At 35.5% G+C, this 14,817-nt stretch overlaps 1 protein-coding gene across 1 annotated transcript in view; it reads right to left on the bottom strand.

Annotated features, from left to right (window-relative positions):
- Positions 1-14,817, bottom strand: part of LOC150105008 (protein Obscurin-like) — a 790,953-nt gene that overhangs the window by 217,148 nt on the left and 558,988 nt on the right. Inside the window, exons 54-56 of the mRNA XM_090395103.1 lie at positions 11,696-11,917; positions 8,914-9,044; positions 4,457-4,610 (exon numbers count right to left, since the gene is read on the bottom strand). Of these exons, the coding sequence (XP_090251229.1) occupies positions 4,457-4,610; positions 8,914-9,044; positions 11,696-11,917 (507 nt within the window). The remainder of the gene's footprint in view (positions 1-4,456; positions 4,611-8,913; positions 9,045-11,695; positions 11,918-14,817) is intronic.

Raw genomic sequence — 14,817 nt, 5'->3', positions numbered from 1 at the left:
ACTCCTCCATACACAACCTGCTGATTCCAATCTTAGAGTCAGTTAGCTATCCAACTCACTAGTCTGTTAAATGCATGGCAGTGATTCCATTTGTTTCAGTTTAGCCACCAGCTCCTCATGTGACAGTTTATCAACGCCTTTGAAAAATCCAAGTATACAACTGTATATGCATCTCCTTTATCCAGTGATTTTGTCATCTTCTTGCAATACTTAAATAGATTGTGAATACTAGTCCTCACCAATGTCTGTAACACCTTAACAACAACTCCAGCTACACACAGAGATTGGTCTATAATTTGTTCTCTCAGTCTTATATGCCCCTTCTGAAGAGGAACAATTTTTCTCACCTTTGACTCCTTTTGGAGTCGCCTTGTTGCAAGATTCAAGTTAAACAGGTATGCCAAAAGTGTGGCTAATTCCTTAGAGCATTCGTTCAAGAGATGAGACAAACTACTGACAATTCTTACTGTCATATTAAGGTCAAGTTTACTTAATTCCTCATATACCTTCAACTCAACCGTTTCTTTTCTTTCAGTCACCTTCCTACCATGAGCATTGTTTGTTTAAAGTCATCCTACGATAGTCATTTTTCTGCTGAATTCTCTTTCCCTGATTTGGCCTTCCGTACCATACTACTCACCCTTCTTGTTTGCACTTTATACCGCTCATGAGTATGCTGATTATTTTATATATATATTCCTCTACAATGTGTTCTTTTTTCACAGCTGCTTCTTTATATGCCTACTCATCCACTTAATCCCAACTTAGTTTATCGTCCTGACCTAGGGTATGCAGTCTGTTCCTGCTACTCTCAAGTAATCTCTGTCCACTGCCATGCACTACTGACATTCTTTCCTTGTAGCTTCTTAAGTCATTCCACTGTTTCAAGATGATTCTTGAGTCTCTCACAATCACCAGCCTTATAGACATAAACCTCTTCTTGATAGAGAACTCCACATGTTTGGCAACTTACCTGAACAAGACAGCATGGTCACTCTCCCTAATTGGAGGCAGAGTGTCTACCTATCTACCTTGGTTATGGATATACTTTCTGATGGTATTATCTGACACCCTCAAACCCCTTTACTTTTTTACCATGTTGCTTCATGTAACTATCCCTTAGCAACTGTATAAATCCCACTTCCATCTTGTTATGGCCCCTTTCCTCCATCCAATCAATGTCCTGATAGTTAAAGTCTTCCATAATAATGGATTGATCTATACTCATTATGCTAATCTGCCAATACATGGTATCTACATCTTCCTGTGGATTACCCCCTCCCCATATATAGCAGACCCAACAACGTATTTTATCCTGTTGGCCTACATCTTGCCACAGGCAGCCTCAAATGAAGCATCTCACTCAGATCCAAAATCTTTTTTAACTTCTAATTTTGTTGGTTGTAATTCTTCATCTATCATCAGCAGTACCCCACCTTCTGACCTGTTCCTTCTATCGTCCTGGAAAATACAACACCCTTTACATTCTATCCCTGTAACCATATCATTTTCAGTCAACCAGGTCTCACTGATGCCTATAAATTGGCCAAGTCAAGCTGACCAATGTAAAAAACTACTCGCCCTTATTCCTGATACTTCTACATTTCAACATCCCTTTGTGCACGCACACACACACACACATTTATTTATCCCAAGGGTGGCCAGACACATGCTTGATTGCATCTCCCCCTAATATCTATAGTTTCCCTGGTTTTGCTCTTCCAAACTCTTGCTAAGCAACATGTTCTTCAAATATCTAACTCCAAACCATTCAAATGTAGTCCATCAGGCATAGGTAAGTCCTTTTGGCAATCAAATTCACTCCATACATCAATAAACTGCATACCATTCCTCCTGTTCAATTTCTCATTGATTCATTGCAGGAGGTATCTGTGTCATCCCTACAGCACATCATACCCTGCTTTAAATGCACTCAAATTCTCTGCAGACACTACACTCTCAGGCAATGCATTCCAATAGTTCGCAACTCTATGCAAAAAACTCTCTTCCGACAACCTTCCTCACACCTCCTTATATAGCTGGGGATGACCCTCTTGTTCATTTTATGAAAAAATAACACTTCAAATCTTATAATAACCACTTTCCAACATGTATGTCTATCATATCACCATTCTTCCTCCTATCCACCAAACTTGGCAAATTGCATTTTCTCAATCTTTCTTCATGCTCAACATTCCAGAGACAAGAAACTACATTAGTCGATCACCTCTGTAAGCTTTGAAATATCTCTTCATCCTTTTAAAAGCTTGATGACCAAATCTGTGCACAGTAGTCTATATGTGGCCTAATCAGAACTTAGGCCACATATAAACATAACGATGCAGAGGACACTGACTACAAGTCAGTGTCCTCTGCATTGTTATAAGAATTCATTGTGTTGTCCTTACAATTTTGGCAATGTGTCCTCTAAATATTAGATCCTTATCCATCATCCCTCCAAGATCCCTTATTCTCTCCATCTACTTCTACTACTTCATCTACTCAAAAAATTAAATAAATCAATAAATATAAATGAATTGCTGGTGCCTGTGTGGCTCAGTGGAAGTGTATGCCACATATGTTGCTAGACTGCCTGAAGAAAAAGTGTCGTAAGTTCAGTTCTAGTTGCCAGCAAGAGGAGCTTTTACTAAGCTTTTTTCAATCATTTCCTGAGTTACTCAACCTCTGGGATGGGCAAGCAGGATTTTTCTGCAGGAAACTGAGGTTTTTTTGTCCTGAGAAAGAAAATTGATCGTAGAACCCACACTATTTTCAAACAGTAGGATTAGGGATCATGAGATGGCAGCACTTATCAGCCACCTCTCTTCACTAGATGCTGTGTATAATTAGCAATAGTCTTGGGCCAGCTATCTCTGATTGGCTACCAATGGAGATTGAACTATCCCCTCAGTCTCCAAAAGTTAGATTGGGCTAAAATGGCCTTGCCTACTCTATAGGAGAAAACTGTTATCTGATTTTTTTTTTTAATTGCACTGATTGCTTATAATTTTTTTTGAGCACACACTCTTCCAACAAAAGAAAATGAATGGTACAAGAAAAGGTAATAGCTAGGATGCAGGTGTTGCTCTCGCAGGCCTATTACACATTTTTTGATGATTACTTAAATTATGTGTGAAGTTAAATTACACAAGACATTTTGAAATGTAACACTCACATTAAATTACAAAGTCACTGTACTTTGAGGAAAAATGCTGCCTCTAAGTGCCTCTATTCCTAGTTTACAATGTTTTGCATATGGAAGGAACTACAAAAAAATTTATGGCCCATACATTCCAAATGTTCCAAATGTTTTCACCATACAAATCCAAATTATGGATGAAATACATTGTATAATAAGTTAAGGGGATAATAAATCCCTCATTATTTTAAAGCTGGAGACGAAACTCGGAGATCGAAATCTAAGAGTTTCATGCTGAAGAACTATCGGCAAGTCCAAGCATAAGTCAACACCTGGGTGGTACAACACTAGGGCAACTCAGAGCAAAGGTGGAGCAAGCTCCATCGCCATCCTTAATATTTTCTCATAATATAAAATGCATCTCCTAGGAGATGTATTACTGTTTTACATTATGAGGAGATGTCACTACCCAGATCAGTTTCGACCTTTATTGAGGTCTCATCAGTGAGTAGCTAGACCTGGATAATACCAAGGTTTAAGTGAACCGAACTTACATGTATACCTCTACTAACAAATTGCCAGACTAGTGTACCCATATATTATTATTACTATGATAAAGAGCCAAGAGGCTATTTTTCCGGCTTATAAAATAATGAGGTGATTTATTATCCCAGTAACTTAATTTATGCTGCCAGAAAAATAGCCTCTTGTTTATCATAGTAATAATAATAATATATGGGTACACTAGTCTGGAAATTAGTAGGGGTATATATATAAGTTCGGTTCACTTAAATCTTGGTATTATCCAGGTCTACCTACTCACTGATGAGACCTCAATAAAGGTCGAAACCGGTCAGGGTAGTGACCTCTCCTCATAAGTAAACAGTAATACATCTCCTAGGAACTGCATTTTACATTATGAGAAAATATTAAGGATAGTGATGGAGCTTGCTTCGAGTTACCCTAGTGTTGTACCACCCAGGTGTTGACTTACGCTTGGACTTGCCGATAGTTCTTCGGCATGAAACTCTTAGATTTTGATCTCCGAGTTTCTTATCCAGCTTTAAAATAATGAGGGATTTATTATCCCCTTAACTTAATTTACGCCTCCAGAAAAATAGCCTCTTGGCTTTTTATCATACATTGTATATTTTATGATTGTATCCATGTTATTTCAATTTAAGCATTTCATATCTATATAATTACTCATGTAAACACTTCAAGACCAGTAAAGGGGGTTAAGACATCATGTTAAAACAAACAAATATTATATGTGAATTTTTTTCAGGTAACTCTGCTGAACTAAAGTTATTTTACCAGCAATTAACAAATTTATCTTCATGCGAGCTTCTCCCAAGTCATTAACAGCATGGCAAGTATAAACTCCTACATATTCATCCGACATGGAATTAATAAAGGTGGATACCTGACCATTTCGATCTTGTAAAAATTCATACTTTCCTTTCTCAATCTGTAAAGAAAAATTTAAGATTTATATTAATTCTGGGATTGATAATTTGTAAATGTGAAAAAAAACAGTAAGTTATTCATTTATTCATATATTAACTAACATTGCCACTGATGATTGTCTCTAATATTCAGGTTGAAATATATTATAGCTTTAATAAATATTATTTACTTATTTCCTTGTGTTTTCATATTGAACTGAAGATACCTTCCTCTTACAAGTTAAGCACTTAAATGGCACATAACACTCAAGTAACCTGGCTAGATAGAAACCTAATTAACGTTTTGATACGGCATTTAATCCTAACTACATACTCTTCTATGAGTGTGTCATTTCTGGTTATTCTCTAGCCAGTTTGTCCATTGCACAGAATGAAAAACTTGAGAGGGAAAGCATGGATCTTTCCAACCAAAGAGTACAGCTAATACTGACTGAATAAATTAAATTATACTTGTATAGAAATTACATTCATGTTTAATCCTTTTATCCAAGTCAACAGCTTTTATCAAATGCAAAGTACACCTTCCTTTTGGATGTGTATATTGCTATGCATTAATGGAGAAGGTCACTGTCCAGACCAGTTTCTGATGAGAATTTATTTAAGTCTCATCAGTGGAAGTCTGACCCAGGATGATATCAAGGCTGAATTAATGCAGTAGTAATATATTTCCTATCCTATATACAAGTAGTAAAGAGATGTATGACCTTATTATTAAAGTACTCTGGATCAGAGATAATTGTAGAAAGTTTTTTTTTCACTTAGTTACTAAGGATACTAATGCAGTTGAAGTAATGTCATCAGGATCTATAATCTAATATATATATATATATATATATATAAAGTAGCCTACTTGTGAAAGTACTTCACAAGTAGGTATAATTTACTTTGTAACAATTGGGGGGAAAAAAAAACTTTCTACAACTGTGGTATGGCTCACTCACCTGGAATCACATGGCAGATTCAAATATTGACAAACTATAATCTAAAACAAATGTTTATGAACAGCATTCCAATGCATCATGGTTCATAAGAAACATACAACTTCACCAAGAAGCCAGTATCACTAAGGTCAAAACTTGCATAAGGGCTGCAAATTTTTTTGCAAATACCACCTTCCACCCTAACTCATTAATCTGCCAAGTGGGAGACTACAGTGAGCATGATCCTGCAAAACACAAACATTCCAAAACCACACTAAACAGTTAAATTTTTTAAACCCACTGCCAGAGCAGAATAGACAAACTAAAGACTCAGTAATATCCCAAGTCCCTTATGGTTTACTACCCAGAAGTAGATGACAACAAACAAATATTATTAACAGCTGATCTCCATGGAGTCAGAGACTCATTGTGGGAGGTACACACTGAACTGATTCAATGTGCATCTACATTCACAATATACTCAGGCAATACATTCCACTCACCAACCACTCTCCATGTAAAGAGCCTGCTTACACTCTGCTCATGCAGTTTCCCCAGGATGGCCTCTTCTTTTATTTCCCCCCCCCATTCTATGAAACATCTCCTTCGTGTCATCCATGTCAACCTTATAACACCCCGACTAACTTATGTCTCAGTCATATGCCTCCTCCTCCTCCTCCTATTCATGAAGCTTTGCAATTTATTTTCTCTCAATCTGTCTTCATACTCCACATTCCAAAGACCACTGACCACCTTTGTGAATCTTCTCTGGACCCTTTCTAACATATCCTCATCACCATGAAAATCTAACAACCAGATCTGTGCACAATACTCCATATGAGGCCTAATCAAAGTCTTATACAATGGCATCATAACTTCTTTATTTCTGCATGTTAGGTTCCTCCATATCACTACCATTACCCAATGTGATGCGTTCACAACTTGTGCAATGTGGCCCCTGAATTTCAGGTCCTTGTCCACTACCACTCGCAGATTTCTCATCTCCTCTAATTGATTTAAGTTTCTCCACCAAGTGTATACTTTGTATCCCATCATTGCTTACGAAATTTCAAAACCTTACACTTTGCAACACTGAACTGATTGTTCCACTTACCTGCCCATTCATGCAATCTATTAAAGTCCTCCTGTAAGGAATAAAATCTGCTTGACTCAGCATTGCTCTCCCCAATTTTGCATCATCTGCAAATAGCTGCATATTACCAGTTAAATACATCCAAATATCATTAACATACAAATTGAACATACCCTCTAATCCAAATCAACAGATTCATATTCATCCCTATTCACTCTAATTTATACAATAGAATTCTATGTGGAATCTTATCAAATGCTTTTGCAAAGTCTAGCAATATCACTCACTAGCCATTTCCCTTATCTAACTCCATTGATACTTTATTATAAAAAGTAAGCAAATTACTAAGACAAGACATACCCTTCACAAAACCATGTTGTAGTTTATAGAGTATTATATTTCTATCCACCCACTCCTGAATTCTGTCTTTCACCAATTTCTCCAATACCTTAACCACCATCCTGAGATGTTGATTGGCCTATAATTTGCTACTTGTATCTTGAAGCCTCCTTTATGCACTGGGACTATTCTGGATTAGCACAGTTTGGTCAGAGGAGTTGATAATTCCCTTATATGCCCATCATTCTTTATTCATAGTTAATCTTGAGCAAACATAATCTAATTCATTAATTATGTCTGCTCAAGATTGATATTTCGCAGATTCATAAGTAAATATAAGAAAAATAAGCAAATGGAAGGAGAGCAAGATAATTCCATTACACAAAGATAGAGTAAGACTGATGCAGCAAATTAAGACCAATTAGTATCTTTGGTGTAGTCATCAAGATAATGGAAAGATTGCTTAGAAATTACATCCAAAAGTGGGTGGGAAAACACTATGGTTTTGTTGAAGGTAGGTCTTGATTTATCAGCCTGCTTATTTTCTATTAATTATCGATTAATAAGATGACAGCAAAGTTGGATAAAGGGAAATGATTATACCATGATACTTCTGGATTTTGCCAAGACATTTGACAGGCTTTTGCATTGGAGGTTGTTATATAACAAGGGATGGATTTGCAAAATAAACCTGTGACATGGATTGGAGAGTGGATGACTGAAAAGTATCATAAAGTGATTTTGTGGTGCTGAGGCTATGAGGAGGGTAATCAGTGGTGTACCACAGGATTCTGTACTTCGGCTACTGTTGTTTAACTACCTTACTGGCCATTAAAGATCAAATACACACCCTCAAAAGCTTCGTATCCATCATAAATTTCAATGTAATATCAATGGTATTACAATTTTAAGATGCACTTCGCATCCATGGAAATGTGGACGTATATATAGGTCCTGGCCAGTAGCGTGGTTAACATGTATATTAATGATACTGGAGGAGAAGAGTCTCGAATATGATATTCAGTTATTTGCTGCTGTGCTAAGTTAGGGAGAATAATAAAGAATGTTGCTGATACAAAATCCCTGTGTACTGATTTGAATAGATTGGTTACAAAAGCAAATGACAGTGAATATCATTTCAAGTTACCAAGCATAAAGTTATGCATTTTAGACAGAGGACATTACAGACAAAGTGTTATGTTATGTTAATTGGATATTTGTTGGAATTAGTCAGTGAAACTAGAGACTTCGGGTTATTGCAGATAGTGAGCTAAAGTTTAGCAATTATGTTGCTAAAGTTAAGTCATTGCATCAGATAATAGCACTAGCACTGTTCAAGAGATTGCTAACTTGTAGGAATAAGTAAGTTGTTCACCCACTTTAGAAGTGTTTGATAAGAGCACATCTAGATTACTGTGTGCAGATATTATCACCTGGGTCCTCATCTCATTGGAGCCATGAAGGGATATAACAGCAAGTAACCAAAATGATAACTATGGAATTGTGACATGAGGATAGATTGAGGGAATTCATCTTCAGGATTTGAGGAATAAGTGAATAAGGGGAGATATGATAGCAGCATATGGGTTAGTAAGGGGATCTCGCAGTACAGGCATAAGAGAAATTTAGCAGGTTACAGCTGCTGGAAATAGAACTTGGGGTCATCCCTAGAAGCTGGGTTGGAGTGTTGTTAGAAAGTAAGTGAGATCCAGGTTCTTCTGATGGCATGTGATGAGTTTGTATGGAATGGACTACAATTAGGTGTTGTGAGTACATTTGCAGCAAATGTGTTCAAGGAGAGATAGGATAGGTATTCACATGAGTATCTAAATGGGCCATCCCTCAATGAATTCTTGGCAGCAAATTTATAAATTAAAAATAATTATAACAATTGTGGTAATACGGAATATACTGTGTATAAGAGGTTAAAAAGAGAGCTTAATTTACATTTACCTTTTTTCCATCATGATACCAAGTGATGTTTGGTTGAGGACAACCATATACCCAGAAATCTATACTAACAGGCTGTCCAGAAACACCATACATAGTATCTTCTTCTTTGCGGAGAAATCGTGGAGCCTCAGCTGAGAAATAAAATCAAAGGAACTGCTCATTTTAATTTTTTTTATTTTGTTTTCAATTTTTAAATTGGACAATTAATAAATATTTTTGAATAGAAATTCTAACCATCATGGAAATAGATTAAATAAAAATCATGTTATTTTATTCCAGACTAAAACCAACTGATGTTTTACACAACCTAAAAAAATGCTTAAATTGAATTTTTGCCTAATAATGGACATAACTCACTAACAAGAACACATTTTTCCTATCATGTCAATATAATACAAATCACTTTACTTCATTAAGCAACATATAAAACAAGTGTGAAACAGAAAAACTTATAATTGTATTAGTACACTGACTTTCTAAATGAAAAGATTAGATAACTATTTAAATATGTGAACATCGTAAAACTCTAAGATGCTTTTGAAAAAAATATTATTTTTTAACATGTTATTATTAATATCCAACTTCCATGGAATTAGAGACTCATCGTGGGAGATACACACCATTGCACACAATGCTCATCCAACCATGCCTTAAACTGATTCAATGTGTCTACATTCACAACAGACTCAGGCAATGCATCCGACTCACTAACCATTCTCCATGTAAAGAACCTGCTCTGCACACATCTTTCTTATACAGATTCCAGCAATGGCCTCTTGTTCTATGCTCTCCCCACCATTCTATGAAAAATCTCTTCCATGTCAACTTGATAACAACCCCTGACTTGCTTATATGTCTCAACTATATTTCCTCCTCCTATTCACGAGGCTTTGCAATTTACATTCTTTCAATCTGTTCTTGTATTTCGCAAGAATTTTGTGAATCTTCTCTGGACCATATCTAACATATCCTCATCACCACGAAAACCTGGTGACCAAATCTGTGCACAATTCCATATGAGGCCTGATCAAGGACTTGCATCATAACTGCTTTATTTCTATATGTTATTTCTTCATTTCTGTATGTTTCTTCTTCCTTTAAAGTTTCAAAACCATGTATACTTTGCATCCCATCCCTGCTTACCAAATTTCAAAACCTTAGACTTTGCAACAGTAAATTGATAGTTCCACTTACCTGTCCATTCATTCAATCTATCCAAGGCCTCCTGTAAGGTCATAACATCTGCTTGATTCTGCATTGCTCTTTTCAATTTTGCATCATCTACAGACAGCTGCATGTCACTAGTTAAACCCAACTCAATATCATTAATATACAAAATGAACAACAATGATCCCAAAACTGACCCCTGTGGTACACCACTAGTGACTTGTTTCTTTCGAGATACTGCACCCCATATACAACTTTCTGATGCCTGTCTGACAGCCAGTCATTGATCTAACTCAGAAGTCTGTTATCCAATCCCATGTGTTTCAATTTATCTAACAGTTTGTCATGTGGCAGTCTATCAAAATCTTTTGCAAAATCCAAGTACACCATTGTATATGCATCTTCCCTATCCAAGATATTTGTTACCTTGTTATAGTACATAAGTTAGTAAAACATGATTTCTCTTTAACAAACCCATGCTGATAACCACAGAGAATACTGCTGTTATCAACACATTTCTGTATGCTACTTCTCACCAATCTCTCCAGTACTACAGCTATACAGATATAGATATACACCACAACTACAGATATACAGATTGGTCTATAATTTGTGGCCACAGCCTTATCACTACCTTTATGCAGTGAAACAATTTTACCTTCTTTCCACTCCCTTGGAACCTGTATTGTTGTAAGACTCTTATTAAACATTATTATTATTATTCTTATTATTCTTCCTTCTACTTGCCACATATCTAAAAATTCTCTAGGGTTTTTCTTTGCCTGATTTGCCAATTTCTGCTCATACTGCACTTTTGTTTTTCTTACTACTGAGTAACTCTTCTGGCTTTTTTCCAGATTTACCTTATTCAGCCTTTTAGCCTTTTTAATAGATTCGCACATTGATGCTGTTATGTATTTCTTTGTCAGTTCCCAAGCAGCATTTATTTCCTTAACACTCAACTCTTCGTTCCATGCTATAGCTCCAAGCTGTCTCCTAAGTTTGTCATAATCACCAGCCTTGTACTTCCACATATATCCTTTCCTGACACTTGGTAAAGTATTAAACCAAGAATATATCATTTTTAATTTATATGTACTTCACTATGTTTCATATTTCTTAGTCTTTTATTAAGCTGTTGTTTAAAATCTCTCTCTCTATCTATATATATTATATTATATTATACTATACTAGGGGGGGCTCTGCTCCTCTGACACCCCCTCCCCCCAAGTTCCGGACAGGTAGGCTGGTTCTCCTTGAATTCTGATGACTCGAATTTTGAAGACTCGAAAGGGGGGGGGGGGTTCCTTATTTCAGCTCATTATTTCAGCTTGCTCTTTTATGTTGGAGATATCCAAAATTCAAATGTGCCTAATACTGATTTTGTATTATTATAACCTTTGATACCACAATATTTTTGAACCACAATTAATTGAAACTTTGCCTGTATGTATATAAAAAATGAATTGATTGTGGGTCTTTAAACAATGGTTTATTATTTTGATTATGAGAATTTTACTGCTCATGATATTAACTTTATTTTGGCAATTTATGTACTCAACTAAATATTTAAAAAAAAAAAATATATATATATATATAGTCAAGGAAGAAATACCATATTTTTCAAGTGGTGGATGTTCAATGTCATATTCTCTAGGAATAAATTCAGCTGGAACAGGAGGTTTTCTTTTAGGAGGGGGTTCATGTATTTTACTACGGTGTGCAGTCACATATGGAGATGGCTCACTGACTCCATATTTATTTTCTACACGAATACGAAATTTGTAATCCTGACCAGGATGAAGTCCTCTGACATCACACAGTGAATCTTTAATTCCTAATGAAAATAAATATTTTATTAATATATTATTATGAAATATATCCATATAAAACTATTAATAACTATTTTTTTTTACCTCTGGCTAGTGTCTTTTAGCTAAAGTAAGCATATTTAGAAATTACTTATAAAAGTATATAAAAAAAGTTATATCACACTGTGATAAACATTTCCCATGAGTGTACTCTGGAAACTGGCAAAAAGTTACATCCTCTCTGATTTATTACTGTTATTATTTATTTTTTCCATTTCATGATAAATGGTCTTAAGAGGCTATAAATGTCTACCTCTGTAATAAATAAAAGGTTTCACAGGCTCCCATTTATTTTATTTTTTCCACTTCCTCACAAGTTTTTGGTTCCATATTATTATGTGATACATACACGGAGTCCAAGGACACATCTGGGGAGGACACTTTGCACTACATGGTTCACAATATAGACTACCTAATTCTCCATCTGTACACCAAACAATCTACTGTTCAAGAATAACATTTCTGTAAGTTAATTGCATGTATTTTCAAATGCCGATTTTGTCAGTTATTATTTTCTTCTACCTTAGGTCTTAGGCCAATTGGAAACAACATTCATTGTAATCCATCCTCCACATTCCCGCACCACACAACTCACAATGAATATTCTTTCATTCTCTATCTATATGCTAAACAATCTACCATTCATTAATAGCATCTGTTTAAGTTAACTGCATATGTTTTCGAGCACCAATTTTGATTGTTATTATCTTCTTCTACATTAGACCAATTACAACAACATTCAACAATCCATTCTTCCACTACTTTTGTGGGTATTTGGTTTCCATTTTTCTATTCTTCTAATTATTGTCTTTTTTACATTCTGTTAACATGCTTTTGCCACTCATTTTTCCTGTATATTGTCCATATTATCCAAAGATCCCATACTATCAGTTTGCTTTTATTTTTCTTCATTATTAGTTTAACTTTTAGTTTAGCATGCATTATGTTAATTTTTATACCTTAATGACCATCAAAAAAAAAAAAAAACTTTATTCCTTTTTATATCTAGCTGCTCTAGAGATGAGTGACCAACACTGACAAGTGACCATTTGATCCAAAGGCAAGTGACTAAATAATCTAGAGGATCCAGAAATGAATGACCAAGATTGCGACAGGCCTACGAAATGCTCTATATTTATCTAGGATGGATTGAAGGTCACTGGATTACAAAGGTTGACTAATAGACAGAAAAGAGGGGGGGATACAATAGAAACATGCAAGTTATTAAGACACAGTCGGGTATTTACCATAAGCAAACCCCTTCCCATGAGCTAAATACACCGTCATCCTCAGCAACATATATTGTCTGCGACTGTTTGATATACATCAAGTTTGAGCAATGTATGTTGCCAATGGCCATTAATGTTGATTATATTAGTAACTATAATACAATAAATATATAACTTGTAGGTTTGAGTGGCACATCTACTGTGACCATCACAATGACAAGTGGTTTTCATAGAACTGACACAGAAGACTTACAAAGGACTCATCAGAGGATGTCCCACTGTCATACACACAATTTATCATACCAGGCCTTATATATGTTCATGATTTTTCCCTTGGAGGATGGTGAATGGGTGGAAATGGTTGTCAAATGTGTTGTGAGTGATTTTTCAGTGACTGAGTTCAAGGAGAAATATAGGTTTTGTGTGAATAATAGTTAGTGCAAGTCTCTCATGATGGATCTCTGATTCCATGGCCATCAAAAGGTCACTGGATTACAAAGGTTGACTGATAGACATAAAAGAGGGGGTACAATAGAAAAAATGCATGAGAAAATGAAATGAAAATGAAAAAATATACGAGAAAATAATAATGATATATACTTTTTCAATTAATGGACTCTGCAAACGTTTTTTGTTCTTCAGTCAAGGATTTAAATTTAACCAATCCAAGACAACCTAAAGGCAAGCATGTCTGATTATTTCCTTAACTGCTTCTCCCATTAGTATATTAATTATGATTTCTATTTGCATAGTTAAAATTAAAGGCTGCTTAAGGATCAAAGCTAGATAAGTAGGAAAGACCTCCATGTAACCTGTAAGGCTGTGTGGAGGTCTTTTTCTAGTTATCTAAGGAATGTGGAAAATTGAATAGGGCTTGTGACCTAATGCCAAATCCTCATATTCTCTGAAGTACACCCAGTTACTAGGTGTCTAAATGGGTACTGAATGAAGATAGGCTGGATGTTGAACAATCAAGCCGTATTCTCTGTTTTATTAAACTACCGAACATGATACAACAACAATATGATGATAACAACAAAAGAGCAGGAGGCCATCAGGAAGAGAAGATAGATGCAGAATGCAGTTCATTTGAGGTGATGTGAGATAGCGGCCAATAGGACAAAAAATACAGTTGAACTATAGTCCTTGGATTTCAACAATAGAATGGAGATACTGATGATGACAGTAGATGAACTACAATTCAAAAAGAGTATCCACATAATATCTATCTCTCCTTGAATGCATTCAATAAAGCACTAACAACTGATCTAGTACCCCATTCCACTCATTAAACCCTCTCCAAGTGAAAAATTTTGTCCTCACACCCTTGCTTACTGCAGTGTCAGCCTTTAACTTTCCCTCTTCTATTCAAACAGCATCACTAACATTTTAATCTTTGCTCTGGGAAAATATGTTTTCATCCTATTCTAATCAAACAAATCCTTAATAATGGAATTATTAATCTATGATGTTATCTTAATCTCCTTATCTTGCCTGTTACATGTGTTCCTTTCTTTTTCTGCCTCCATTTTCTTTCTGTATCTCTTTCCCTCCTGCACCATACATGATATGTTTTGTTTCTTTTCATTTGAGCTCATATTTTGTCATGCTAAATCCTGCACATAAGCTTATGTGCA

This window comes from Typopeltis vanoorti, chromosome 7 (genome assembly GCF_054136105.1).
Source record: "Typopeltis vanoorti isolate ZY-2024b chromosome 7, IOZ_Tvanoo_1.0, whole genome shotgun sequence".
NCBI lineage: Eukaryota > Metazoa > Arthropoda > Arachnida > Uropygi > Thelyphonidae > Typopeltis > Typopeltis vanoorti.
The sequence above is the reverse complement of the archived record's forward strand: the minus strand, read 5'-3'. Positions and strand labels throughout refer to the sequence as shown.